General features: G+C 50.9%; 1 protein-coding gene across 2 annotated transcripts; it reads left to right on the top strand.

Annotated features, from left to right (window-relative positions):
• The first annotated feature begins 1,558 nt into the window (after positions 1–1,558).
• Positions 1,559–21,892, top strand: NSFL1C (NSFL1 cofactor). 2 transcript variants are annotated; one of them, XM_081868001.1, is made up of 9 exons: positions 1,559–1,717; positions 6,199–6,296; positions 10,303–10,377; positions 13,331–13,496; positions 14,281–14,400; positions 15,630–15,739; positions 16,169–16,306; positions 19,067–19,231; positions 20,246–21,892. In XM_081868001.1, exons 1-9 carry the CDS (start codon positions 1,616–1,618, stop codon positions 20,406–20,408), a joined length of 1,137 nt encoding a protein of 378 aa, XP_081724127.1. In that variant the 5' UTR covers positions 1,559–1,615; the 3' UTR covers positions 20,409–21,892. The 2 variants fall into 2 exon arrangements, with proteins under 2 accessions (XP_081724127.1, XP_081724128.1); XM_081868002.1 differs by having other exon boundaries at positions 14,308–14,400.
• The last annotated feature ends 1,997 nt before the right edge of the window (positions 21,893–23,889 follow it).

A 23,889-nucleotide genomic window follows, 5' to 3' on the forward strand; every position in this document is an offset into this window, starting at 1 on the left:
TGCTCGCCCAGCTCGGGAGGGAAGCAGCGGCTCGGGGTCCTCCGCCACGAGAGAGCGCGCTGGCGCTGGCGCTGTCCTGGTGCGAGGAGTTCCATCAGCCCTTCCCCGCCCAAAAGAGGTTCTTGCCCACGCCGCCCGCGAGCCGGCAGCGGTGGTGGCAGCAGCTGAGGAGGTGGCCTGAGGAAGGAGAAAGAGGAGGGGATAGGGAGGGACGCAGAAGGGCGGTGCTTCAGTGGCTGCCGTGGCACCGCAACCACCTCATGCTGGATTGACAGCATCTGTCAATCCTACCAATGTATGTAACTCCTGTCTTCCACTGCCTCCCGCAGTTTGGTCAGACTCATGTTTGTAGCTTTGAGAACACTGTCCCACCGTCTCATCCTCTGTCGTCCCCTTCTCCTTATGCCCTCCATCTTTCCCAACATCAGGGTCTTTTCCAGGGAGTCTTCTCTTCTCATGAGTTGGCCAAAGTATTGGAGCCTCAGCTTCAGGATCTGTCCTTCCAGTGAGCACTCAGGGCTGATTTCCTTCAGAATGGAGAGGTTTGATCTTCTTGCAGTCCATGGGACTCTCAAGAGTCTCCTCCAGCACCATAGTTCAAAAGCATCAATTCTTCGGTGATCAGCCTTCTTTATGGTCCAGCTCTCACTTCCATACATCACTACTGGGAAAACCATAGCTTTAACAATACGGACTTATATGCAGAATTCATCATGCGAAAGGATGGGCTGGATGAATCCCAAGCCGGAATTAAGATCGCTGGAAGAAATATCAACAACCTCAGATATGCAGATGATACAACTTTGATGGCAGAAAGTGAGGAGGAATTAAAGAACCTTTTAATGAGGGTGAAAGAGGAGAGCGCAAAATATGGTCTGAAGCTCAACATCAAAAAAACGAAGATCATGGCCACTGGTCCCACCACCTCCTGGCAAATAGAAGGGGAAGAAATGGAGGCAGTGAGAGATTTTACTTTCTTGGGCTCCATGATCACTGCAGATGGTGACAGCAGTCACGAAATTAAAAGACCCCTGCTCCTTGGGAGAAAGGCGATGGCAAACCTAGACACCATCTTAAAAAGCAGAGACATCACCTTGCCGACAAAGGTCCGTATTGTAAAAGCTGGTCCCTTACGTATTTTCAAATCTGTAAGTTGACAGCTATGGACTGACAGCAGCTCAACAGGCTCGCACGTTGAGTTCTGAGCGCTTCCAGGCTACTGCTGTTTTGGGGGTGGGATTCAATCGCATGCAGGCAAACCCAGGTTGCGCAACCAGTGTCGCTCTGCACCACGAACCCTAAGTTTTGCAAGGAAGAAAGTGACCGGTAAATTCCCTGTAAAGCGCCCTCGACTCGCCTCCTTGCCGCGGATGCCCGTTATCGAAACAGCGAACGTCGCTATTTGCGCAGCCGCGCCGGCAGGGGGCGCTCTGAGAGCTTAAAAAAAAAAATTCGTTCGTTTCCACCCGGTACGGTTTGAGCGTTGCCCCGAGCGAGGCGGAACGAAAGGCTTCCCTCGCCCAGAGGGCGGAAGTGAGGCCGGAAGCGGGAAGCCGAGCTCCGAGGCGGCTGCGGCGGCCGGGCCGGAGCGCTTTGGCGGTGGCACCGGGTCAAGATGGCGGATCGGGAGGAGGCGCTGAGGGAGTTCGTGGCCGTGACCGGGGCCGAGGAGGAGCGAGCGCGCTTCTTCCTGGAGTCGGCGGGCGGGGATCTGCAGGTAACCCTCGGCCGGGGGGGGGGCGCCCCCTCGCTTCCCGGCGGGGGGGGGGAGGGAGAAAGAGCAGCAGCGCCTCTCCCCCTTTCTCCTCCCAACACCCGAATGGGCCGCCTGGACTCTCTCTCTTCTCTCCTGTCCTGTCCTGTCCTGTCCTCCCCCTTTTCCTCATCTCCTCCCACCTGCCCTCCCTCTTCCCCTCCTCTCCCTCCTTTTAAACCTCCCCCTCTCTCCTGCCCCAGACCCCTCCCCCATTTCCTCTCCCCCTCACCACTGCCCGCCCCCTTTTCCTCTCCCCTCCCCTCCCTCTCTCCCCTCCCCTCCCTCTCTCCCCTCCCTACCATCTTCCCCGCCCCCTTTCCTTCTCCCACCTGCCCCCTTTTCCCCCTGCCCCTCCTTCCCTCTTCTCCCCCCTCTTCTCCTCCCCTCCCTCCTTTCCCCCTCCTCCTCTCTTCTGCCCCTGCCCCCTCTTTTCCTCCCCTCCCTCCTTTCCTCCTCCTCCTCTCTTCTGCCCCTGCCCCCTCTTTTCCTCCCCTCCCTCCTTTCCTCCTCCTCCTCTCTTCTGCCCCTGCCCCCTCTTTTCCTCTCCTCTCTCCTGCCCCAGACCCCTCCCCCATTTCCTCTCCCCCTCACCACTGCCCGCCCCCTTTTCCTCTCCCCTGCCCTCCCTCTCTCCCCTCCCTACCATCTTCCCCGCCCCCTTTCCCTCTCCCACCTGCCCCCTTTTCCCCCTGCCCCTCCTTCCCTCTTCTCCCCCCTCTTTTCCTCCCCTCCCTCCTTTCCCCCTCCTTCTCTCTTCTGCCCCTGCCCCCTCTTTTCCTCCCCTCCCTCCTTTCCCCCTCCTCCTCTCTTCTGCCCCTGCCCCCTCTTTTCCTCCCCTCCCTCCTTTCCCCCCTCCCTCCTTTCCCCCTCCTCCTCTCTTCTGCCCCTGCCCCCTCTTTTCCTCCCCTCCTTCCTTTCCCCCTCCTCCTCTCTTCTGCCCCTGCCCCCTCTTTTCCTCCCCTCCCTCCTTTCCCCCTCCTCCTCTCTTCTGCCCCTGCCCCCTCTTTTTCTCTCCTCTCTCCTGCCCCAGACCCCTCCCCCATTTCCTCTCCCCCTCACCACTGCCCGCCCCCTTTTCCTCTCTCCTGCCCTCCCTCTCTCCCCCTCCCCACCATCTTCCCTGCCCCCTTTTCTTCTCCCCCTCCCACCTGCCCTCCCTCTTCCCCCCTACCCCCCTTCCCGCCTCTCCCTCTCTCCTGCCCCCTCTTTTCCTCTCCCCTCTCACCACTGCCCTCCCCCTTTCCCCCTCCCCATCTTCCCCGTCCCCTTTTCCTCTTCCCCTTCCACCTGCCCTCCCTCTTTTCCCTTCCCCCCTCCTTCCCTCTTTTCCTCCCCTCCCCCTCTCTCCTGCCCCCACCCCCATTTCCTCTCCCCTCCCCCTTTTCTCTCTCCTGCCCTCCCCACCACCTGCCCTCTCTCCCTGCCCTCTCCCTCCTCCCTCTTTTCTCCCCCCTTCTCCCTCCACCACTTGCCCCATGACCCTCCACACACAGCTGGACTGCCCTGGACAATGGGTCCTAGTACAGAAATGCTCCCCTCCCCCTGTAGCCCCCCTCCTGTGGTCCTTCCCCCCACCTTCCTTGGCCTCTAGGACTGCCTTTCTTTCCTCCCTCCCTCCACGCAGCACTGCCTATTCTGCGGAACTCGCCTCTGCAGGAGGCAGGCAGCTGTGCCCACCAGCCTGGATGGCTTGGGAAAGAGGACTGGAGGAATCCATGGAGGCGGCAATAGTCGCTGGAAAGTGTGGGAGAGTTGCTCTTGTGATAACAGTCCCACCTTCAGGTTTTGCAAAAAAAGAGGGGGCATCTCTTTGGCCTCTGTGAGAACAGGATCCTGGGCCAGGATCCAGCAGGCTCTTCTTATGTTCTTGGTTTGTTAAGGGTAACTTATCAGCTGAGAGCTGATAGGAGACACCCGTTCCTCTCACGGAGCTACGATTCCCAGAGTGATTTAACAATCCATTCTTCTTTACTGGGGTGCTGGATTAGATGGGCTCTATTTGGTCTGACCCAGCAGGCTCTTAAGTTCTCCTTCTTTCTCCTTCATCCTCTTCTTCATGACACATCTTTCTTCTTCCCCCATACAAAACTTTATTCTCCCATACGATATCTTCCTTCTTGCAGCAGAGTCCTTCCCTCCTTCACACTCAAGGGTCAAGACTTTTGAGTGTGTAAAATATTACCTTATTCTTTCGGCTTAACCATTGCTAACCTAGTGCCCTCCATATGGTTTGGGCTATGATTGCCATCAGCGTGCAGGCTGCTGTGGCTGATGGGAGTTGTAGTGCAGTTGTAGTTCAGAACTTCTGGATGGCACTAGATTGTTGAAGGCTGGCTTAGCTCTTGAGCCAGTGGGCTCCATTCAGCTAAAGAAGCCACCGTTTTTTGACTTGCTTTGCAGAAGGGTGGAGAGAAGACCTCATTCCTGCCCATTTGTAGCCTGTCATCATTGCTCTTTCTTCGCTTATTTAGAATGCTGGCTGGAAGTTGCAAGCAAATTTCTATCCCTCTTTTTAAAAAAGTTCATCTTCCAGAATTCAGGTACAGTGGTGCCCCGCAAGATGAACGCTTCGCAAGACGGAAAACCCGCTAGACAAAAGGGTTTTCCGTTTTGGAGGCGCTTCGCTAAACGAATTTCTCTATGGGGTTGTTTCGCAAGATGAAAAAATCTTGTGAGTTCCCGCGGGGTTTTTTCGTTTTTTTCGCCCTTTTCCTAAGTGCTAAGCCGATTAACAGCTGATCTGCTGATAAGCCGCCTCTCAGCTGATCACTAAAAGCCGCTAGACCGCTAATAGCGCTAATCCGCTAAGCTGTCAATGGGCTTGCTTCGCAAGACGAAAAAACTGCTAGACGAAGAGAATCGCGGAACGGATTCTTTTCGTCTTGCGAGGCACCACTGTACCTTAACCAGTATCTCCCAAATAGTGGATCAGGAGGACACGAGGAAAAAATATTACACCAATGGAAGAAAGAAAAGGCATTAGCGGAAAAGCTCTTCCTTTAACTGTTGGAGGGGAGGCTGATTTTTAGTTTTCCTACTAAATAGTCAAGTAATCTTGCGTTAGCCACAGCTGGAGATGTAATACTTTGATCAGCTCAACACCAATTGCAGCTAGGCAATTTGTGCTTCAGGTTGAACTGGTTTCCCACCTACAGCACTTTGGCTTCCAAGAAGATCCAGACTGTTCCAATTATGAAGGTGCCGCAGGCTGAGAAAGTCACAGGCTAACTGCCGGCATACTGTTTCAAACACCCATTCTGGATCTTCCATATATTTTAGCAAGATTATAAATTTGACATTTATAGCACAGAACAGTCTTGATTATGATCCCATAAACTTCAGTTTGCCCATTGGCATCCGTGTTCCACTACACTGTTTGAACCCTGGGACTGGCAGGGTATTTGCCCAGAAGGAATGGCCTATGGTGAACAGGCACCTGGTGTTTTTCAGCAAAACTGTAATAATTTGGCACTTAATGGAGAACAGTTCCAAGTGTCTCTCTGAAAGGAGCTCTCTTTCCAATGCTTTAGGGCTACTTGGCATGTCACAGCAGGTGAACGACAATTTCCCTTGCATGAACATGTTGCCAGGAAGCAATTCTGTGTGGTGGTGCCATGTTCCCGTATTGCATGGTGTCTTGGAATACGTTACCGTATTTTTCACTCAATAAGACACACTTTTCCCCTCCTAAAAAGTAAGAGGAAATGTGTGTGCATCTTATGGAGCGAATGCAGTCAGGAGGCTCTGCTCAGTGCTCCCCTTAAAGAGCCGTGTGGAGCATGTGTGCGGCTCTTGGGGGAGCCTTCTGCCTTAGCCGCGCGCAGCCTCTTCCAGGCAGGGGGAGCCTTCATCCCCTTCCCTGGGAGAGGCTGTGCGCGGCTGTCCCATAAGCCAGGACAGCAGGAGGCTATCCCAGAGGCCAGATCCCGCTTGCTGTCCTGGCTTCTGCCGTAGCTGCACACAGCCTCTTCCGGGCAGGGGGAGCCTTCATCCCCCTGCCTGGGAGAGGATGCGCGCGGCTATCCCATATGCCAGGACAGCAGGAGGTTATCCCAGAGGCCAGATCCCTCTTGCTGTTCTGGCTTCTGGGATTCAGAATATTTTTTTTTTTTCTTGTTTTCCTCCTCCAAAAACTAGGTGCGTCTTACGGTCTGGTGCGTCTTATAGAGCGAAAAATACAGTATATTTTAATCAGATTCAATACTTGTTGGCTGGGGCTGATGGGAATTGCAGTCCAAACCAAAGCAGCAGTGAGAAGGTTGGAGAGCACCACAAACTTACCCAGGCCAAGAGAGTTTTCTGTACTTCCCCACCTACCTACCTGGCGTGGTATATGGTACAGAAGTCGTCACAAGGTTATTGACAGTTGTCGTCTCTCCCTCTTGGGTGGCACTAAGCAATGGAGCTCGCTCTCAAAAACAGCTGTGTGTCCCTCCTTTCAGATTGCCCTGGCCAGTTTCTATGAAGATGGAGGTGACGAAGACATCATCACGCTCCCACAGCCAGCTCCCAGCTCTGTTACCCGAGGCACTGCACCCAGGTGAGATCAAACGGGCTCATCTTTGAGCATGTCTATATTGCGAGCTGGTGTGCAACTGCCAGAACTTCCTTCCCACAGAGGAACCCTGGGAAGTGTAACTTGCTGGGGAGGCCATGAGAACATCCTGTTAGGGATCTCTAGTGTTCATGGAACTCCAGTTCCCACCTGCACTGCACTCTGGGTCTGTTGGGCAATGGGGGTAAGCCCACAATGTGTAATCTAGGCATGCCTGTCAAGTCCTTTTTATTCTTGGGGAGGCTTCAGCATGGCCAAAAGGGTTGCAAAAACAGTTCCCTTTTGTGTTGGAGCAGAGGAAGAAACAGCAGTGCTCTCTCCTTGTGTGCATGTGTTTTGTGGAATATTTTCAACTTTCCCACTATGGCTACAGCCTTCCCCAACTTGGTGCCCACCAGATGCTGAGGCTGCTATATTGGATGTGCTGCAGCTTAGTGGGGCACATATTCTGACATGCAGAAGGCCCCAGATTTAGTCCTATGCATCCCCAGTTAACAGGATCTAATCTGCTGAGTCTGGGAAAAGACTGTGCTCAGTGGGCCAACACTTTTCTCTTGGGAATGACTCATCTCCACCCTGCTTAGGAGGGATTGCATTGTGGGGATTTTTTAAAAAAATAAATGTTACTGCCACATGATTTAGTTTGCTGCTGTTACGATTTGCATCCTCATCGTGTCAAATATTGTGTGTTAAACTGGGCGGAGGGAGGAATGGGATCGTGGAAACCGGTTTTCCAGTGCTTCTCACAAAAAGATCTGGCGTAGACTCAGGTGCAGAAGGCAGACCAAACAGCAGCATTTTGGGCTATCAGCCTGACCTGCTTTCACATTTCTGCTTAGTCATGCAGTCACTGAGAGAGAGAGTTTGAGCATGCTCAGTTGTCCCCCTCTCTAGTCTAGGTGTATTGTGAATTTCACATTCTTGAGGAAAGAAAGAACAAGGTATGGGAATGCATTAGTATCCACCATGAGTCTTTGGAGCATACCGGGCCATCTGCTAGAGTTGGGTGATACCTGGTTTTCAATTTCTTAATATATCGCCAGCTAAACATCACGATATGCTGATATATCACAACGTCTGAAATAAGGATGGAGTCATGTAGAGGCATTGGCTGGCTTCACAGTTTTTCACTCGTTGTGATTTGTGCATAGCACACACACAAACACACATTGTGATTCGCAATATATTACTAGTTCAGAAATTGTGAAACCATTATCATGATACGGACTCGAAACTGGTTTTGAGCGATACATCGCCCAGCACTAACACACGTCATGATTTGCGATATATTGCCAGATTAAAAAAACTATGAAACTGATACCACAATATGGTCTTCAGACGGGTTCTGGGCGCTATATTGATATATCACCCAGCCCTACCATCTGCCTGCAGATTTCGGATTGTCTTTGGATGTTTTGACTTTCAGGAGTGCATAGAATGCCTTGAAAGTGCAGCGCGAATTGGGGTGGGGTGGTTCAGGCTCCCCAACTACAAACTCAGGAAGATGATGCTTGCTAGAGGATGATGTTCCCTTGCATGGTGAGCAAAGTTGTGGCTCCTGGTCTGCCCACCTAAAACCAATTCCCAACCCTCTGCCACACTATTCCAAGGAGCACAGTCTGAGGAGGCCAGGACGCCACATGGTCCTATGCATGGAAACGCGGATCCCCAGGGTGCCACCAGCCTCTGTGAAGCTGCCAGTTGTGTCCTGCTGAGCCAGTGTGGTGTAGTGGTTAAGAGCGATAGACTCGTAATCTGGGGAATCAGGTTCGCGTCTCCGCTCCTCCACAGGCAGCTGCTGAGTGACCTTGGGCCAGTCACACTTCTTTGAAGTCTCTCAGCCTCACTCGCCTAGGCCTATTCTAGGCCTAATCAACAGAAGTCCAGAAAGTCCAGGTCAAGGGAAGTAATAGTACCACTGTATTTTGCCTTGGTCAGACCACACCTGGAATACTGTGTCCAGTTCTGGCTGCCACAATTTAGGAAGGAGGTTGACAAGCTGGAAGGTGTGCAGAGGAGGGCGACCAAGATGGTCAAGGGTCTGGAAGCCAAGACTTATGAGGAATAGTTGAGGGGCTACGTATGTTTAGCCTGGAAAGAGAGCCAGTGTGGTGTAGTGGTTAAGAACAGTGGACTTGTAATCTGGTGAACCAGGTTTGCTTCCCCGCTCCTCCACATGCAGCTGCTGGGTTACCTTGGCCTAGTCACACTTCTCTGAAGTCTCTCAGCCCCACTCACCTCACAGAGTGTTTGCTGTTGGGGAGGAAGGGAAAGGAGAATGTTAGCCGCTTTGAGACTCCCTAGGGTAGTGATAAAGCGGGATATCAAATCCAAACTCTTCCTCTGCTGCTGCTACTCGGAGCCACCCTCTGGAGTGCCATGCAAGGTGGCTCCGTTTTGCCTGGGTGCAAGGAAGTGGGAGGAAGCAGCCTGTTCTCGCCACAAGAGAAAGAAGCGAGGGCACTTGCCTGGCAGGCAGGATGCCCTGCTGTCGTCTCTGGCTCTCATGGCAGTTGTGCTGTGGAGGGAGAGAGTGGGCGGCCTGGCTGGATGCTTAGAATCATAGAGTTAGAGTTGGAAGGGACCCAGCGGTTATCTAGTCCAACCCTGTGCACTTGGAAGTGTGCGATGCTGGCTGCGGCCTGGGGGCGAGTGTGATACGTTGCCTGCCCTTAAATTCTGAAATCGCTCCTGCGATTTGAACTTTAAACCACTTTCGTGCAACGTACCCCCTTTACTTCCCCGAGAAATGGCCCTTTCTCGATGGCCCTTGTGGTCTCTTCCAACTCTATGAAATGCAAAGTGCCCCTAAGGGTACTTGGGATTGTTAGGGTTTTTATTCACCCGTGCTGCTCAGCAAGTAGCACTAGGTTGTTTATATCATGTGAGTGTCTGAGAGCGTGAGACAGGAAGTCTCAATACTGTTGGAGAGTTTAGTTTCACTTCTGTGTGTGATGCTGTTCTGTACTGCTGCTGAGAGAACAGAAATGCTGATGGGTTCTTTGTATATAGACTGTAAATAAAGTAATTCAGAGCTACTGATTCTTCTCTTTCTTCTGCTATGAGATGCTTATTGCCGGTCTCTCTCTGGACTGAGGAAGATTTACAGCCAGAGAGTGACCACCGGTGAGACACCCCGGTGTCTTGGGAAGGTGGTGGCCTTCCCGGGCGTTTTTCCAACAAGGATAAGAGCAAAACCTACCCTCCTGTCGATGGGGTGGTGGGATAGCCTGTACGGGCAGGAATCCATCAGGTCAGAGCTCACAAAAATGTGCTGTACTCCTTTGGTGCGGGTCATTAGTCCTTGCAAGATGGAAGATCATCCCTTATACCACACTGTCCTTAACAACGTTTGGCATTTTAGTAATCAGTTGTCATAAACATGGAGATGCAAAAGCCTGGGAGGAAACACCTGGAAAAAAATGAGGGAGGGGTACCAGGGAAAATTTGGGGGATCCCAGTTTTTCCAGATTGTTGTACTAACTAGACCAGGGTCAGCAACCTTTTTCAGCCGTGGGGCGGTCCACCGTCCCTCAGACCATGTGGTGGGCCGGATTATATTTTTTGGGGGGAAATGATCGAATTCCTATGCCCCACATATAACCCAGAGATGCATTTTAAATAAAAGCATATATTCTACTTATGTAAAAACACCAGGCAGGCCCCATAAATAACCCAGAGATGCATTTTCAATAAAAGCACACATTCTACTCATGTAAAAACACGCTGATTCCCGGACCGTCTGCAGGCCGGATTGAGAAGGCAATTGGGCCGCATCTGGCCCACGGGCCTTAGGTTGCCTACCCCTGAACTAGACCATCACATCTCTAGCAAGCTGCTCTGTATTAAAAAATGTATCCTTTGGGCACCTGGTTGGCCTTCCACTTCTTGTCGTTCTGTGCTCCCAGTTAATGCTCAGCGCTGCTGGCGCTGCCGTTGCATCAGAGCGATGTGGGGCGGACTCATGTTGTGTCTCCTTTTGTCTCGCCAGTGACCACAGGGTGACGTCATTCCGAGACCTTGTCCATGCTCAGGAGGAGGAGGAAGAGGAGGAGGAAGGACAAAGGTTTGTTGCCGTTTGAATGCCTGACTTCCCCTGATTTATCGGGAAGGGAGGAGTTGGGGTGGGAAAGGTCCCTCTGGAAACGTTTTTTTGCAGGCCCAGGCTGCTGTGGAAATGTCTGCGTTGGGCGGGGGGGGGGCCTCTCTGTTGAGGCAGCTGTTGGCAGTCATGCTCTTGGAGGGCATGACCTCCCCTGCCGTTGTTTGAAGCACTTTCATTCCAGAATCTTGCATAGTAAGTGGTTGTGGCTCTTTCCTCCTAGGGGGAGGAGCAGGCGAGTGCATTGTTACCCTGACATGAACAGGGCTGTGTTTGCTCTGTGCCAATAGATAAATAGAAATTCTCCACCACGCAAGGCCTAAGTCTGTGGCTTGTATGAATTGCACATCTTTCTTTCTTTCTTTCTTTCTTTCTTTCTTTCTTTCTTTCTTTCTTTCTTTCTTTCTTTTTGAATAGCTTGTTCTTCTACTATTTGTACAATTTATCCTGGTATTGCTAGTTATAAGGAAGAGCGGAGACAGCTTTGCGGGGCATTGCAGCCTCTGGGGCTCTTGACCAGCTCCCTTTTTTTGACTTCTCACTGCACATTGACCACACAATTTCAAGTATATCTTATTTATTTATGTCATGAAATTCATACGCTGCTGCTTGACTGTAAAAAGCAACAACATTAAAGCAGTTTACAAAAAATCATAAGGCAAAATTATCAGTAAGGAAAAATAACAATAATAAGGCTTTCGGAAAATTAAAACAACAGTAGTCTTAAATGCAGATTAAAACTTGCATCAACTATCTTGGTAACGTGAGGTCTAGGAGCTTGACCTTGAAAAAAAAAGAGAGCTCACATTCCCAGGAAGTTAAATTGAGTGATAAGTTATGTGACTTTTCTGCAGTCACAGCGCATTCTCAGCCATGGACATATCTGAGAATCCCTGTGATGTGTATGTTAGGAAATGTACAGCTCCCACAGTAAAGCAATGAAAGGGAGGCACAGTCCAGGGCGTTACAAGAGCCCTCACAGATCAGACACACTGAGTTATTTAAACTACTGTGCTACACATCATAGGCAGAGTCAATAAGGTAAACGTGGGCGTTGGTGCACATAAAGCCAATTCATAATTTTCAAGATTGTTTTGTAGCAGAATGAATGAATGAATGAATGAAGCATTTACAGAAAGTTTAAAGCAGGGTTTCCCAGGGTCTCCAGCTGTTTTTGGAGTACAATTCCCATCATCCTTGACCACTGGTCCTGCTAGCTAGGGATGATGGGAGTTGTAGTCCAAAAACAGCTGGAGACCCAAGTCTGGGAGTGTTCAACGCTCTTGACATACCTAGTCCTATAAGGTTGGTGTGTGTGAAGCTGAGAGAGTTCGCTTGCGCAAGTGGAAATCCTTGCAATGACAGGATGTGCAAACTGGAAACCACCCAAAGCTCTTAAATTGTCTCGTGCCCAGGGAACTCCTCTCTCCTTTTCCCAAAGCTGCCTTTCTGTGTGTGGCTGAATATTTATATAATCAAGAGGAGGCTCCTGGTAAATCTGAATGGTCACACGGGCAGATTGGGTAAAATGGTGTTGGCCAACCTATTGGCCAGGTGTGCCTGAAGTCCAATCCACAAGTGCTGTGCAAGCTGGCATTATATCATACCTGCAGCCTGTTCTCCCTCCACTTTTGGAGGCCAATTGCTAAGAATCGCAGGTGGGGAGAGTTGCTTTTGCACTGAGGTCCTGCTTCTGGCCAGCTCCCTGTTGGGACATCTGGTTGGCCACCGTGGGAACAGGATGTGGCACATAGCTGCAGGGTTCTTGGCCTTGCCTCTGTTGTCCGCTCAGCCAGGCCAGCAGAAGAGTGAAGAAAGGCCGTCTGGAGCAGAGACCTGACTCAGGGATGGGGAACCTGCAGCCTTCCAAACTTTGTTAGACTCCCAACTGCCAGCAGAATGGCCAGCGGTCAGGGTTGAGAGGAGCTGCAGTCCAGCATCCCATGGGCCGCAGATTCCCCCTCCTCAGCCTCACATCTGTGCATAGCTGTCAACTTTTCCCTTTTCTTGTGAGGAATCCTATTCGGAATAAGGGAATTTCCCTTTTAAAAAAGGAAAACGTTGACAGCTATGCATCTGTGCTATCCAGTCAGGTCCTCCTGCTAGTGTTCAGCTGATCCACAAACATTACTGCCCGTGCCACTCTGGCCCCAATGCTGAAAGCCAGCCAGCCAGAGAGTAAGAAATGCAAATGTGTATTTTTTTATTTCCTTCTTACAACCTGTTTCTTAGGCTACCGTTGGGGTGAGTGTGTGTGTGCGCGCACATAAGCCAGTGTGAGAACAGGACTTGCTTTGGCTACAGGAGAGAGTTGAAATTATTATTATTATTGTTATTATTATTAAAATTATTATTATTATTAAAATTTCCATACTGCCCTTCACCTGAAGATCACAGAGTGGTTTACAATATAAAAACACAAAAATACATACTATAATAGCAAACAAAAGCAATAATACAGTGGTACCTCTGGTTGTGAACGGGATCCGTTCTGGAGGCCCGTTCACAACCTGAAAAGAATGCAACCCGCGTCTGCGCATGCATGGGTTGCGATTCACCACTTCTGTGCATGCGCGTGACGTCATTTTGCGCATCTGCGCATGCGCGAGCAGCAAAACCCAGAAGTAACCCATTCCGGTACTTCCAGGTCACTGCAGGACGCAACCTGAAAACGCTCAACCTGAAGCAAATGTAACATGAGGTATGACTGTACTCCCCCCCCCCACACACAATTTAATGGGTCAAAGATTGTTTTAATTAGCCAAAGGCCTGACATAAGAGGAATGTTTTTGCCTGGCATCGAAAGATATGTAACAAAATTAGCAAATATGTTTGAGCACAGATATGCACACGTGCCCCAGCCTTCAATGGGTCTTCAGTGGAGAGATGTAATCTTGGGGGCCTGTTGTCTCTTCAGATTTTACGCTGGGGGCTCTGAGCGAAGCGGGCAGCAGATTGTTGGTCCTCCGAGGAAGAAGAGCCCCAATGAGCTGGTTGAGGACTTGTTCCGAGGGGCCAAAGAGCATGGAGCTGTGGCTGTCGACAGAGCAGCCAAGAGCCCTGGGGAAGGCAGCAGGCCAAAAGTGAGCACACCCAGGGGGGATTCTGTTGAGACGAAATGTGCAGAAGGGGTCGTGTAAAGCAAGGCTGTGGTTGGCGCAGAAGTGAGACAGGTGGGAGGGACTTGAATGAGGCCAAATCCTTTCAGAAAGCAGCGTGGATGAAGGCATGGGAATGCGAGGAGGCAAGGAGCAGTAAGGACCGATAGTCAGGGAGGTGGAGCATAAAGCAGGGAGGAGTGTTGGAGGAGAAGTGGGAAAAAGGGAGGGCTGGAAGCTTCAAGTAGATGGAGAGAGCAATAAGGGGCCAGTGTGGACTCTCAGGGAAGGGAGATACAGCAATCTCCAGGGCTTGAAAAAGATGGACCTAGCTGAGACATTCTCATCGCACTGAAAGTAGCTGTCAGCAGCATCTTCCCTCTTAAAGGCAGCTGCAGCCAGTCTCCTGTAGCCCGTTCCCTGTGGATGTTGTTCATGCAGAACTGCTTCCCTCCCCCAAAAAACTCCCCCTAAAAGGAGGGCTGGCAAAATCCCACTCGGCATTACATGCCTAAATGCTTGATTCAGACGCTTGCTGATCTGAACACTTCTGCTTTCCCTGCACAAAACCGTTGCTTAGTGGGGAAATGATCATGGCACATTGGGTTTAATTAAAGGACGATGGATTAAGTTAGATACTGACATGGGTTATGTGTGTGTCAGCCCTCCAACTATCTGGCCTGCCCGTCCTTGGAATTTTTAGTGGAGGGGAAGCGAATGGAGGTTGAGATCGGAGGTGACCCATCTGCCTTTTTCCTGCTTTTTCCAGGCCTCACAGTACCTTTCTCTCTCGCAGCCCTTTGCAGGTGGAGGGTACCGCCTGGGAGCTGCTCCCGAGGAGGAGTCTGCTTATGTTGCCCCAGAGATGAGGCAGAATGCTGCCCAGGATGTGAGTATTGCTAGGAGTAGGACTAGAGGCAGTGAGATCTGGCCAGATCCCCATTTCTCCCACCCAGGGTTCAGTTCCTGGCTTTCTTTCTCTGGCACCTCCAGGATAGATATCTCTAGGATCAGAGATCTAGGAAAGGCCTCACTCTGCCCCCGAGTCCGTAGAGAGCTGCTGCTGCTCAGCATAGATCAGGCATGTCCAAAGTCCGTTTCGGGGGGCCTAATCCGGTCCGCTGGTCGGTTTAATCTGGGCCCTGTGGCAGTTTATTTCCTGGGATAAAACCCTCATAAAAACTTCAATCCTAAAAAAAGTCAGTAACTTTGGTCGGCCCTCACAGCCCTTCACTTCATCAAATCTGGCCCTCTTTGAAAAAAGTTTGGACATCACTGGCATATATGATACGGAACCAGCTTTTTTCTTTTTTTGCCAACCAGGCTCCTTCTGGGTGCATCAGACTATAGCTCCCACCAACCCCAGCCAGCATGGGGCTAATGGGAGTTGTAGTCCAAAACATCTGGCAGGAACCAGATTGGCAGAGCCAAAACAGACCAGTGACCTGTCTAGATATAAGGCAGCTTCATATGTCCAGCCACACATTGCATGCAAGGATACATGTTAGTGAATAAGTTTTAATTTATATATTTTTAAACAGTTGCTGTATTTGTATTGTCCCTGCTATACCTAACTGCAAATCCAAATGTATCACTATCGTGTTTTATGACTTCCTTGATATTGTATGTGGGCTGGAACTGGTCTGTGACCGAAATAATAAATTCATCATCATATAAAACCCCTGGCACTGGCTGCTTCAGAGGAGAGAGGGTGGATCGGAGCTGCGAGGTTGTGAAATGTGGGTGTCTGAGACCCTTTCTCTTCACGCTGCTCCAAATAGCTCCATCAAGCTGCTTTCTGCCCTGCAGGGCTCCATGTGTGTTGAGCCCAAGACAGGCGGGGTGAGTTGAAGCCATTTGCACGTGGCCGAGAAAGGGTTCCACATCCATCTCCCTTGCTAGCTCTCTCCTCCAGCAACATTGCAAAGGCACCAAGGTTAGAGAAGGCTGGCTTCCAGGGCAGCAGCTCTGGCAGGGCAAGAAGGATGAGGAGGGTTGCAATTTCTGCAGCCTGGCATGGCAACCTCACTCCCTGGTTTGAACGGGCGCAGATGTGCCGCAGTGTGGCTTCCTGGGAGAGGCACCCTGCAGATGGTGGAAAGACTTTTGATTTTACAGGTGCACGTGGTCCTGAAGCTGTGGAAGAGTGGGTTCAGCCTGGACAGCGGAGAGCTGAGGAGCTACCAAGACCCGTCCAACTCCCAATTCCTGGAATCCATCCGCAGAGGGTAATGGCATTGCTCTGGGATGTGGGCCAGTGTCTGGTAACTGGCTGCCCCAGACATCTACCGTATTTTTTTTCTCTATAAGACTCACTTTTTTCCTCCTGAAAAGTAAGGGGAAATGTGTGAGCGTCTTATGGAGCGAATGCAGGCTGCGCAGCTATCCCAGAAGCCAGAACAGGAAGAGGGTTCGCTGCGCAGCGATCCCTCTTGTTGTTCTGGCTTCTGAGATTCAGAATATTTTTTTTCTTGTTTTCCTCTTCCAAAAGCTAGGTGCGTCTTATGGTCTGATGCGTCTTATAGAGCGAAAAATACGGTAATTCCCTTGGGATGCTGCACTCTGCAGAACACTCCCTCGCTCCATCTTACCACAGAGAAAGGTAAGGCTGGCTGGTCCTTTTTCTTGAGTTGCCTCCCTCTGCTTTCCCTTGTCAGGGAGGTTCCTGTGGAGCTTCGCCGGTTGGCCCGTGGCGGGCAGGTCAACTTGGACTTGGAGGACCACCGCGACGAGGATTTCACAAAACCCAGAGGTGCCTTCAGGGCTTTCACCGGAGAAGGGCAGAAACTGGGCAGGTGAGCAATCAGCATTGGAGCATTTCCTTCTTGCCTCCCTTCACTTTTGCAAAAAGGCCCGGCTGCCTCTAGTCTTCATTGAGAGAAGAACCCAAGTAAAGGTTCAAAAGGAAATTAAAGCACAGTAAGGCATAAAAAACTTCCCCATGCAAAGCTGCCTTCAGGTAATAATGATAATAGTGATTATTATGTATAATAAGTGCTGTGGAACCTTGGTTGTCAAACGTAATCTGTTCCAGAAGACCGTTCGACTTCCAAAACGTTCAACAACCAAAGGGCTGTCAGCAGTTTCTATGGTGAAAATTGAAAAACACGCCATTCAGCTTCCGAGGTGTGTTCAAAAATGGAAGCAATTACTTCCGGGTTTTCGGCATTCAGGTTCTGAAACGTTCTGCTTCCAAGACGCTCGAAAACCAAGGTTCCACTGTATTAATATTATTAATACACCGCCCATCTGGCTGGGTTTCCCCAGCCACTCTGTGCGGCATCCAGCAGAATAGTAAAAATACAATAATTCATCAAACATTAAAAACTTCCCTAAACAGGGCTGCCTTCAGATGTCTTCTAAAAGTCAGATAGTTGTTTATCTCCTTGACATCTGATGGGAGGGCGTTCCACAGGGCGGGTGCCAATACTGAGAAGGCCCTCTGCCTGGTTCCCTGTAGCTTCATTTGTCACAGTGAGGAAACTTCCAGAAGGCCCTCAGAGCTGGACCTCAGGCTGAATGATGAGGGTGGAGACGCTCCTTCAGATATACTGGGCCGAAACCATTTAGGGCTTTAAAGGTCAGCACCAACACTTTGAATTGTGCTCGGAAACCTACTGGGATCCAGCGTAGGTCTTTCAGGACCGGTGTTGTATGGCCCCGGCAGCTGCTCCCAGTCACCAGTCATGTACATCATTCCTCCTTCCTTCTCCTGCAGCAATTCTGCTGCCCTTGCTTTAATAGTAAAATCTCAAATTTTATAAATATTCAGATAAGGCCGAACTGCCTAGTTTCTCTCTGCTTGTCCAGTCTACTTGTAATATGATCTGGAATGTTGAATTTAGTAGTGAACGGCCTAAGTGCTGCATTGCAAGCTGGGCATCAGCTGCGAAGGCCCGTGCCAGAAATACACCAGGTCAGGCAGGGGGTGATATGATCCCATTTTAGATTCCTGTTGCTCCGTCTTCTTGGCAGAAATTGCTTCCTCATCCCTCTTTGCTGGATAGTCCGCTGCATGCCGCTGTTAACCAGGCCAGCCACATCTGATCCTGAAAATTGCATGGGTGAATGTTTCAGTTAGCAAATTTATATGCGGAACCAGGTGCCTAATGCGCATTTCTTTTACTTTGGAATTTTGCCCACCTGTCCTCAAGGCAGCGTTTGAAATACTTCGCTGATTAAGGTTGCCGTGCAGTCCAAATTTAACATGGAGTAAAGCCCCGCCGAAACAAGTTGGCTGACTTCCAAGTAAATGCATTTTGGCACTTCTCCCAAAGCAAACTGCAGTTGTTTCCAGCTTTCAGCAGCTAACTGCACTTTTCAGTGGTTAGAATGTTTGCAGACGTTGTTAACATAGTTGTAGCTTAGCTTCCTGGGGTGGGAGGTGTTGCAGTTGCGACTTGCCCTTGGAGTGCAAGATTTATTCTCCAGAGTAGAATTAGGCAGAGAGTTTGCAAGCCGTCCAGAAAGGCCAGTTATTTGAACCTTCACCTTCTGTGTGCAAACCCCAACAATTCTGCCTGCAAACAGCCCAGTTGTCGTCTTGGCTTGTTCTTCCCCCACGGCCCTTGTTGTTGTTTGGTTTTGTTTTTAATTAAATTTCTATATTGCCATTCATCCAATGATCACATTTTTTTAAACTGTGGATAAAATAGTATGGCTGTGGATGCTGATGTTGAAGAACACAATCCCCCCCCCCCCTTTTTTTAAATGGTTTTTATTAAAAGACTTTCTTGGGTAGCAAAAGTACATACATCGTCTCTATTTTCAGATGATTTTTCCAAGTCCTTTATACAGATCAGTTATATTTGATGTGAGACATTAATGTTGTATATGGTATAAGCTTGGGAGGAAAGAGGTGGGGAGATGGGGGGGGGCTGAGGGGAGTAGTAAACTTTCATTCTTTTCCATAGTGTATGTGCAAGGTGTTTGTGTCAGCGTCCTGTGGGTAGGTTTGATAGACACAGTTTCTTTTTAAATTCATCCTATATCCTCTGTTTCATTACAAAGATTCTTGCACAAGGAAAGGAAATGCTGGGGCCAAATTTTGGTCCAGTCCAGTGGCTCTCTTAGAGTACAGTGGTACCTCTGGTTGCGAACGGGATCCGTTCCGGAGGCCCGTTCGCAGCATGAAACGAACGCAACCCACAGTGGCATATCTGCGCACACACGGGTTGTGATTTGCCGCTTCTGCGCATGCACGTGACATCATTTTGCGCTTCTATGTCAGTGGCGAAACCCAGAAGTAACCCTTTCCGGTACTTCCGGGTCACCGCAGGACGTAACCTGAAAGAACATAACATGAAGCAGACATAACATGAGGTATGACTGTAGTTTCACCTGGTTCATAAATGGTTTTGACCAGTCTCGTTTTGCTTGGGTCTCCGAACCCAAATTTCAAAGGTTGATAAGTCTTCTGAAGCTGCTCCTTTATGTCCATCGAGTAACTGTGTACAGTCGCCAGGTTTATTGTCGGAGGGGGGTCTGCATCCCTCTTGCCCAAACCTGCCACCTGCTCCACAGTTCCAACCTTTCCTCCCTCCCTCCTTCCTCAGCACTGCCCCCCAGGTGATGGGCGCAGGCTCCCCGTCGCAGCAAGCGGAAAACGAAGCCAAAGCCAGCTCCTCCATCACCATCGACGAGTCGGAGCCCACCACCAGCATCCAGATCCGGCTGGCGGACGGGGGGCGGCTGGTCCAGAAATTCAACCACAGTCACAGGTACCGGGGCAGAGCTTGCTGCCAAAGGGAGTTACAATTATGGGAACTTGGCTGGCGTTGGTGGGTGGGTGGGAAGCCGGAAGAGGTCCAACGCTGTGATGGCTTGTGAATGCTCTTCGCAAGAAATGCCTCTGCTCACTCAGAGATACATACCGTATTTTTCGCCCTATAGGGCGCACCGGCCCATAGGACGCACTTATTTAGGGGTGGGGGAATAAAGAAAAAAAATTTATTTCCGCCCCCCCCAGCCCCAAAAAGCAAAGAAGCCATGACAGCGAGCAGGATGGATCCCGCTAGCTGTCCTGGCTTTGTTTTTAGCCTAGGGGCTGGGGGTCCGGGAGCTTGCTTGCGGGGCTGGGGGCGGGGGAAGCCTGAGCTTTCCCGGACCCCAGCCCCCAGAACAGGCTGCTATCCGCAAGCCTTGCAAGCCTTGCAGAGTTCCCGCCGGGCTCCCCAGGCTTGCGGATAGCTTCCTGAAGGCTAGAGAGTGGGGGGGGGGGTCGGTACGCACCAACGCCTCTCCCTCTCCAGGCTTCAGCGAAAGCCTGCATTCGCCCCATAGGACGCACACAGATTTCCCCTTCATTTTTGGAGGGGGGAAAGTGTGTCCTATAGGGTGAAAAATACGGTATATACAGTCTTTATTTTACATATGTACAGGCAGCACATTACAATCATGCATCTGAATCCTCCGGCTCAGATTCTGGGGGTGGCTTACGCCGGCTCCTTCTCCAACAGAAAAGGCGGGGAAGTTTCACGTGATGCCTCTCCACCCCCCCTCCTCTTTAACCCTCTCCTTTCCCTGGCAGACCGAACAGGCATTGTCTCACTGTCTGTGCCAGAACTTCCTGAGCAGTGTTGAGGCTCTGGTTCAACATCTGAGAGCCGTCCCGCCTCCTGGCTTTCTCCTCTTTCCTCAATCGTCACTTCCTGCCCCCCTCCCTCTGCCTCTTCCTGCTCCTCCCCTGCATTCTCTGGCAGTACCATGACAAACGCATCTCGGTTTTTTTGCAGGATCCGCGATGTCCGACTCTTCATAGCGGACGCCAGGCCTGCCATGGCCGCCACGAGCTTTGTCCTCATGACCACTTTCCCCAACAAAGAGCTGACAGATGAGGACCAGACCCTGAAGGAGGCCAACCTACTGAATGCCGTCATCGTCCAGAGGTTAATATAAGGGAACCTGCCCGATGGCTGCCTGCCCCAGGCCCTATAGCCTCCTACGGGGCAACTCTCCGGGCGGGAAGGGCAGTCTCACGGCCGCCTCGTAGTGCTGGGTTCGAAGCTCTCGCGTTGGACTCCTTAGTTGCGTTTCCCACTGTTTTGTTTTCTTTGTGCTGATCCATGGACTTTAAAAATAATAATAATAATAATTAAAACCAAACACAAACTTTTTCAAAGGAGCAGCAGCTACCTGTTGTGCCTGTCACACGCTCCCCCCTGGATCACTTATGGGGCAGAAAGGAGAGGTAAGGTTGGGGGGGGTGCATGGCTTCCTCCCTTCATTCCAGCTCCAGGGGTGGGAGCAGCTACAGGATCCGTCGGTGTATTAAATAAAGTGGACCCCCAAACCGGGGGCCTCTCTTCTCTGTTGCCAACCAAGTCTGTAGGGTATTTCTGTCTTGCAGATGGGTAAAAGCTGTGGGCATTAGGAGGAATCCAGACCTTCCCTCCTCAGATAATCTAGCGTCCCATTTGTAGCACAATCTTGCCATCTACTCTTCCTCCAGGCTCTCTCAAAGCACCGCAAAGAGCAGAGAGGTTCCTTCAAAGTGTCTTTTCGCCCATATCCTGAAAACGAGCCACTCTTAAGTGAGGGGTCTCTGAGTGCAAAGCCTGGGATGGGTGGCCCTTGGGTTCCCCCCCCCTCCTTCCAGCGTGCTAAATAAAAGGAAGGGCTTGTAAAAAAGAGGAGACCCACATTTTGATCAGGATTTGAAGCCTCTTAGGTAGGGGAACGGTTTGGCTTGGAGTGTGTGACTTCATACTTTCTGAAGATCAGCACGGCTGCAATCTGTCACTCATCTCAGTTTTGGATCCCGGGTTGTCCTCCCCACTTTCTTCTGTTTTTTTAAGAAAATAATTTGTCAGCTGCCTCCCGCTGTTCCTCATTCTGCCTCATCTGCCTTTGTTCTTTCTCAGGTCTTTCTTAGGAAGGTCTCTCCCTTGATAACACAGCAGTCTTTGCCTTTCTGGGTCCCTCCAGCTGATCCAAAACATCTGGTTGGCCCCAGGGAGGCAAAGGCTGTGATGCTGAGTGCCCCAGGAAACTCACTAAATTTCTCCTCAATGGAAAGGGGCGCTTGCGGGAAAGTTTGGCGCAGGGCGAATACCTCCATGCCTGCGAGCCTGCTCTCAGCTCTGCTCCTCAGTTGTGGGCCATGCTTGAGCTCACATCCGCTGCATGGTCCCTCCTCTGTCAGGTGACGGAGAGCAGCCTCGCCACGGGAGCAGGGCTTGAGTAAAAGGAAGGCTTGGATCCAGGCCAGTCTGTCCTGCCGGCCACTTGGGTATCGGTTATCCTGCACCAGAAAGTTCAGACATGGGCATTCCCCACCTGCCACCCCTCATGGCTAAATGAATCCACACCGGATGTTGACAGTGAATTCTGTAAATTATTGTGACAAGTGTGTGAGCATTAAAAATCCAAACTGAACCCGGGACGACGTTTGCTCCTTTCTGTCGCAGTGTGGAATAGCCTCCGGTTTTGCAGCCAGCGTCTGTGAGGATGGGGGTTGGCGCAGGCAGCAGGGAGCTCAGCTTGGTTAGCAATGTGTATGTAGCCCAGGGGTCAGCAAAGCATGTGTGGGTCAGTTCACTGCCGCGGAGCTCCCTCCATGGGCCAGATGCGTGAGTGCGCATGCCTGCGATTTCCGGCATGTGTGTCTGCGCAGACGTGGTTTCTGGCGCTGCGGAAGCAAGTCTCCCTGCCGCACGATGCCGGTTTAGTGCAGCACGGGCAGCTCAGTTTGGGGGCACCTCGTGGGCCAGTAAAATGACCCCCGTGGGCCGTTTGTGGCCCATGGGCCTTAGGTTGCTGACCCCTGGTCTAGCCCCTGCCCGCCACGCTTGGAGCTGAGCTACTCGGCTGTGGTTGTGGGATCACAGTCCCTCTAGGTAGCATGGGTTGCAGTCTTTGCAAGGGAGTCGTTATAAGAGGCAGGAACATTCAAAAACCCCATTTCTGCTTCCAGAGTGGTAGGACACCGCTCTGCCGCTGCTGCTGCTGCAGTGGTGGTCCAGGCCTGAGTTTCAGCAGGTGCAATAATCTTACAGGTCGGGACTCCTGCACAGGCAAATGTCCCCCATTCACTTCATTGGGTGGGGGGCTGCTTCAAATGGAGGAAGGAACAGGGAAGGGCTCTTGCAAACTCCCTGGGTACAGGGTGGGGCAGTTTGGCAGTGGACGTTTCGTACGTATGGGGGCTGACTTCAGGAGGTGACTTCAGAAGAGAGTCGTCTGTTGGCTGGTTCCCTAGCTCAGCAAAGTGCTTGGCAGCCCTTGGTTGTCACACTGGTTATTTTTGTTATTTGTTAAATGTATATACCGTCCTTCATCCGAAGATCTCGGGGTGGTTCACAAGATGAAAATGCAGGATTAAAGCACAAAATAAATAGCTCAAAACAAAACAACGACCCCAGCCCACTCGCAAAGACATTTAAAAGGCCGTGGAATATTAATCAGCCCAAGGCCTGGTTGAAGAGAAACGTTTTTGCCTGGTGCATAAAGATGTATAATGAAGGCACCAGGCAAGTGTATCTGGGGAGAACATCCCACAAACGGAGCCACTGCAGAAAAGGCCCTGTTTTTGTGTCGCCGCTCTCCGGACCTCATAGAGAACGGCCTCAGATGATGAGGACTGGCGCAATGCGCTTGTGGAATTTGAATAAAGAAGTTCTCGGTTCACCGTTGCCCTAACTCAGTAGTGTTACTTAAGTCTCTTTCTCAACCGAGATGTCAAAATGTCAGGAGGAGGAGGAGGGGAAATGTTGAAATCAAGTTAACAGGTGCCCCACATACACTTCCCACTATAATAATCTACAGCATGGTTCACCTGTGCCTGTTTTTAGGCAGGTGACCGTGGCCAGGTGTATTTTGCTTGGCTGTCTGCATTCCGTACTTCCTCCGAAGAGCTCAGGCTGGTGCAGATGGGCTCTCCTCACCCCCTCACCCCCTTTTGTGGGGATAAGATAAGGAGAAGGAAAATCATGTACACCACCTAGAGCTCCTCAGGGGTGGGGTAAAGGTAAAGGGACCCCTGACCATCCAGTCGTGGCCGACTCTGGGATTGCGGCGCTCATCTCACTTTATTGGCCGAGGGAGCCGGCGTACAGCTGGGTCATGTGGCCAGCATGACTAAGCTGCTTCTGGCAAACCAGAGCAGCGCACAGAAACGCCGTTTACCTTCCCGCCAAAGTGGTACCTATTTATCTACTTGCACTTTAACATGCTTTCGAACTGCTAGGTGGGCAGGAGCAGGGACTGAGCAACGAGAGCTCACCCCGTCGCGGGGATTCGAACCTTCTGATCGGCAAGCCCTAGGCTCTGTGGTTTAACCCACAGTGCCACCCGCATCCCTTAGGGGTGGGGTAGGCAGGATATATAACTGCACCAAGTCAATATATTACATTGAACAAAAGGCAGGTGAAATTAATGG

This window comes from Podarcis erhardii (assembly GCF_964252035.2).
Source record: "Podarcis erhardii genome assembly, chromosome: 6".
Lineage (NCBI taxonomy): Eukaryota > Metazoa > Chordata > Lepidosauria > Squamata > Lacertidae > Podarcis > Podarcis erhardii.

Excerpts from the sequence above, each read along its gene's own strand:
- NSFL1C (XM_081868001.1), top strand. The coding sequence starts at position 1,616 with ATGGCGGATCGGGAGGAGGCGCTGAGGGAGTTCGTGGCCGTGACCGGG. Across the intron at positions 6,297-10,302 it reads ACCCGAGGCACTGCACCCAG|TGACCACAGGGTGACGTCAT; the intron begins GTGAGATCAAAC and ends TTGTCTCGCCAG. Across the intron at positions 14,401-15,629 it reads GGCAGAATGCTGCCCAGGAT|GTGCACGTGGTCCTGAAGCT; the intron begins GTGAGTATTGCT and ends TTGATTTTACAG.